A 4,815-nucleotide genomic window follows, 5' to 3' on the forward strand; every position below is an offset into this window, starting at 1 on the left:
AGTTCTCACATGGTCAAGATTAGGCAAACAACCTACTCGAGAAAAATATTCGAATAATGAATATTTTAACTCGAGACTTGGTATGAAACTGTGAATCTATAAAATAAGACAAAGTAAACCAGTGGAAATTATGAAAAAGAAATTCATTACGTGGCTACAACCCCAAGTTAAATATCGTTGATCCAAATAGATACAACCGCGATGGTCCAAAGTTACACGACCACTTGGCATGAGCAAAGTTATTTCTCATATGATCATATTCATCTTTTTATAATTTTATACAAAAAAAGAAGAAAAAAAAAGTCTGAAAATTTCAGCATTTATCTGTCATAAAGTTTTTTAAAAAAAGTAACTTTTGGTGCATAGGATTGAAAATCTAAGAGTGATATGACTAAAATAATGTATAAAAGTAGATAATAATCTCTACTTTGTAAGTTAGTTTTGAATATTTGGATTTAATTCTAAACTCATATCTTAAGACACAGTATTGCATAATAGATATTTGGATTTAATTCTAAACTCATATCTTAAGACACAGTATTGCATAATAGAGGTTTTTTGAAGGTATATATAGAGATCACCAATCATTCAAGGGCTTCCTCATCACATAAGTATAGATAAAGTTGAGCAGATGAAAGAGGAAATAGAGAAGATGGTGGCAAGTCCTAGTTCATATGGCACAGAAACACCTCTATTGAGGGAAACTGATATTGGAAAACAAAACACAAAACACCAAGTTGGAGGATGGTGGAATAAAGTGTTGGACATGGAAGAAGCCAAGCATCAACTCTTGTTTTCACTACCAATGATTCTTACTAACTTGTTCTATTACTTGATCACTTCGGTTTCTGTCATGCTTGTTGGTCACCTTGGCGAGCTTCAGCTTGCTGGTGCTACTCTCGCAAACTCATGGTTCAATGTCACTGGCGTAGCAGTCATGGTAATTCCTCTCTCTCTTCCTTGCCTAAATTTCTTATAATCTATTCAGTTAGTTCACAGGATAGAAAAATCATAATACCATATGACAACCGTTTCAATATCAGTAGTTGTTCTAACACCAGTTTCACAAATCACTATAAATGTTTGTAAATCTACGTAACCAATTGCCCATTAATGTTTTTTGTTTAACAATTCATTTAGCTGTTCCAATTGCCATAAAAAACTTAAGATGTGTTTCTTGAGAAATTATTAGGTAGTGGGAGAGTACGAAGTATCTATGGTTCAACCAATCATTATATGACATATTTATGTTGAAATATATGACATATATTTAAGTTTTTCAACATGTTCCGTAAAATCTAGGATCATTTGGTTCAAGACTACCTAATAAGTTCTCATGTTTCCTGTATTTATGATGTTTAGAATTTGTAGAGTAGCAATTATACACTTTTAAAACAGGAAATAAGATAAGAATTTATAATTATAGATTATATCATAACAAGCATGCCTCATACAAATAACAAACGTTATATCATCTGACATAGCCTGTAGGGGAGATTAACAAGGATGCAACTTTCTGGTTAAATGTCAATTATTGTTTCTAATTTTTATTTCTATACTTGAATTTTGGCTTATAAATGTTAGTGCAAATTTAGCATCATAATTCAAAACAATTGTCTCAAAGCTCGTTGAATTGAATGCAACAAGACTAAATGTTGTTACTAGATTAAACTCCAGGTTGATACTTGATAGTTGATACCCTTATCCTTGTCTTAGGTTGGTTTGAGTGGGGCACTGGAAACACTGTGCGGACAAGGATTTGGTGCAAAGGAATACCAAATGCTGGGAATTTACCTACAAGCCTCATGCATCATATCTCTTATTTTTTCCATCATTATATCCATTATTTGGCTCTATACAGAACCCATCCTAGTGCTGCTTCATCAATCTCATGACATAGCAAGAACAACTGCTCTTTATATGAAGTTTCTGGTCCCAGGATTATTTGCATATGGCTTATTGCAAAATATGTTGAGGTTTCTCCAGACACAATCTGTGGTAATACCATTGGTTGTACTCTCAGCTCTTCCATTGTTGATTCATATTGGTATTGCATATGCCTTGGTTCAGTGGTCAGGTCTGAGTTTTACAGGTGCACCAGTTGCAGCTTCTATTTCACAATGGATGTCAATGCTTTTACTGGCCATGTATGTCATGTATGCTAAGAATTTCAAGCAGACATGGCAAGGATTTTCAATGCACTCATTCCATTACGTATTTACAAACATGAAACTAGCCCTGCCCTCTGCTGCAATGGTATGGTATGAGTTTCTAACAACCTTTTACTTTGCTATCCCTTTTGGTTGAGTTTAATGGTGATGCACAATGTAATGTTAACCAATCAAATATCATTGTTGGTATGATTTTTTACTTATTTATTACAAAAGTTATCGACTTATTATAAATGATGATTTGTATTGGATGACAATATAAAACTACTTTACACCCTTAGATTATTGATATTAGAAAGCAAAATTAGAAGTGACCTAATTTTCTTAACACGAAACTTATAGATTAAAACACTTTTAGCAATTCAGATTAAAAGATTATTGTTGTAATTTAATTTTAAATTTTTAATGTAAGAATGTAATATCCTTATTACTATCTGACATCTGTTTATGTTATGCAAGTTTGGAGTATTGGGCTTTTGAAGTTTTGGTTTTCTTAGCTGGATTGTTGCCTGACTCGCAGATAACAACTTCGTTGGTTGCAATATGGTATGCTTCTAATAGCATTATATTTCTGTTACTGAAAAATAAAAGTTCAATATAATTTATTATTGTTATAATCTTCAAAAATATCTGCAGTTTAAACACACAATTCATTGCATACATGGTTCCTGTTGGTCTTGGTGCAGCTGCAAGGTTAGTTGGATGAACACATTCCCTTTTGGTCGCATTGTTGCTTATTTTCTGAATCAACATTATAGTACATGTATTAAAAAGTTGAAATTGAACATGAATAGCACAAGGGTATCCAATGAATTGGGAGCAGGCAACCCGGAACTAGCTAAACATGCAATGAATGTCACTGTCAAGCTCTCTTTCCTCCTAAGTTTCTGTTTTGCTTTGGCACTTGGATTTGGTCATAATATCTGGATTCAGCTTTTCAGTGATAGTTCTACAATCAAAGAGGAGTTTGCTTCAGTGACACCCTTGCTTGCCATTTCCATAGTACTAGATGCTGTCCAAGGTGTCATGCAAGGTTTGAATTCCTCATTTCTTTTAACCTGCATTATCTTTACAAAATGAACAATCTCTTAAAAAAATTGTTTAAAAATTGTGTTTAAAAATTATGTTTAATACCACAGGTGCAACCAGAGGATGTGGTTGGCAACACTCAGCTGCTTATATTAACCTTGCAAATTTTTATCTTGTTGGCTTACCAATATCATGTCTCCTAGGATTTACGACCAATTTGCAGTATAAGGTAAATAAAATATTTATTGCACATTCCGGTTCTTTTTTGTTCTTATATCAAGAAGAATGATCTTGATTCTAGGACATTTTAGATTAGTAAGTTTTATTATTATTTCTGTCTTGAATTTGCTTTATGATATAGGGTTTATGGATTGGTCTAATTTGTGGGCTGCTCTGTCAAGCTGGAACTCTCTTCTTTTTCTTAAGGCGTGCCCAATGGACTAAATTGGATCTCTCTGGGGACAAAAGATAAAGACCATCCTCTAGTTGTTTAACACTCAACGGTTACCAAACTGGCATTGAATTTATAAACAAAAGATTATCTCATAATGGGGTGAACATGAATTTGGTAGAACGTTGTTCCTTATATTTATTTTGAGAAAGTGCAAACACTTTATTTTCTTTTTTTGGGGGAGTGTTGGTGAGATACAGACAGTAAAATGATGTTCACTCTGTTGAATACACCTGGAAAATATAAAATGATAGTGTACAAATGTTTAGAAGCATGATATCAACATGTTCCCTGCGATATGCCTCATTATTATCACCATGAACAACTAGTTGTCTTCCTTGTTTAAAATTATGAGCACTGCAGAATTTGAAAATTAAGCAGATCAATAAGAGTGGTGTGCACACACTCCTATCTGAAATAAATATAGTTCTAGTACTAGAAAATCATTTTATTTATCTACCATTACCAACATCTAAGTACCCAGTATTTTTCGTCCATAAATAGTATAACTTATCCAAACGTGCCAAAGGAGCTGCAATTTGATCAACTAATCTAGAACAATGTCTGTGAATGGGATATTTTGGGGTGAAATTGATCATTGATAAGCATGATTGACATTGACAGGTGAAATTGATACTAGTCTTGAAATTAAATACATGTAGGCCTGGTTCAAAATTGCAATTGTGGTTGCAGTTGTTCTTGCTGTCACTGTGGTTGAGACCATTGTTGCTGCTACAATGCGGATCGCAACCGTGACGATGTGAAATTATTATATATTTACACATAATATAAATAAATAATTCTATAATCAAACTTTTTTTCTTAATTTTTTACTCTAAATTCCTTTCTCCTTTTTCTAAAATGCATCATGCCCCTCTTAGCATTCTAATTAATCATCATTAGTTGTCTCTCTCTCTTAACATTCCATATGACCAAATTTATTAAATTAAAAGATTAAAACTTGACTCTATGTATTTTTTAACAAAAAAAAAAGAAAAGTGGAATAAAATAGTCTTAGGGATCTATTGCAGTTATGTTATAGAGTTTTTAGGGTATTAAAAGTATATCACAATTGCGAATTGTTGCGATTGCAGAAAGCACCACAACAACAATATTATGACCGTAATACATATGTTGCGGACGACAATTTAAAACCATGTATGT

At 32.9% G+C, this 4,815-nt stretch overlaps 1 protein-coding gene across 2 annotated transcripts; it reads left to right on the plus strand.

Annotated features, from left to right (window-relative positions):
- Positions 1–497: 497 nt before the first annotated feature.
- LOC109806381 (protein DETOXIFICATION 18) lies at positions 498–3,928 on the plus strand. Of its 2 annotated transcripts, none has more exons than XM_020368768.3 (7): positions 498–940; positions 1,717–2,261; positions 2,631–2,717; positions 2,808–2,864; positions 3,113–3,204; positions 3,311–3,429; positions 3,562–3,928. In XM_020368768.3, exons 1-7 carry the CDS (start codon positions 632–634, stop codon positions 3,670–3,672), a joined length of 1,320 nt encoding a protein of 439 aa, XP_020224357.1. In that variant the 5' UTR covers positions 498–631; the 3' UTR covers positions 3,673–3,928. The 2 variants fall into 2 exon arrangements, with proteins under 2 accessions (XP_020224357.1, XP_020224356.1); XM_020368767.3 differs by having other exon boundaries at positions 504–940; positions 2,966–3,204.
- The last annotated feature ends 887 nt before the right edge of the window (positions 3,929–4,815 follow it).

This window comes from Cajanus cajan, chromosome 10, assembly GCF_000230855.2.
Source record: "Cajanus cajan strain Asha chromosome 10, NIPB_CcT2T_4, whole genome shotgun sequence".
Lineage (NCBI taxonomy): Eukaryota > Viridiplantae > Streptophyta > Magnoliopsida > Fabales > Fabaceae > Cajanus > Cajanus cajan.

What these genes read in the sequence shown, in the direction of transcription:
- LOC109806381 (XM_020368767.3), top strand. Translation starts at nt 632, where the DNA reads ATGAAAGAGGAAATAGAGAAGATGGTGGCAAGTCCTAGTTCATATGGC. An exon ending in TCACTGGCGTAGCAGTCATG is followed by an intron (nt 941 to 1,716) that starts GTAATTCCTCTC and finishes TCCTTGTCTTAG; the next exon opens with GTTGGTTTGAGTGGGGCACT. An exon ending in GGTCTTGGTGCAGCTGCAAG is followed by an intron (nt 2,865 to 2,965) that starts GTTAGTTGGATG and finishes GAACATGAATAG; the next exon opens with CACAAGGGTATCCAATGAAT.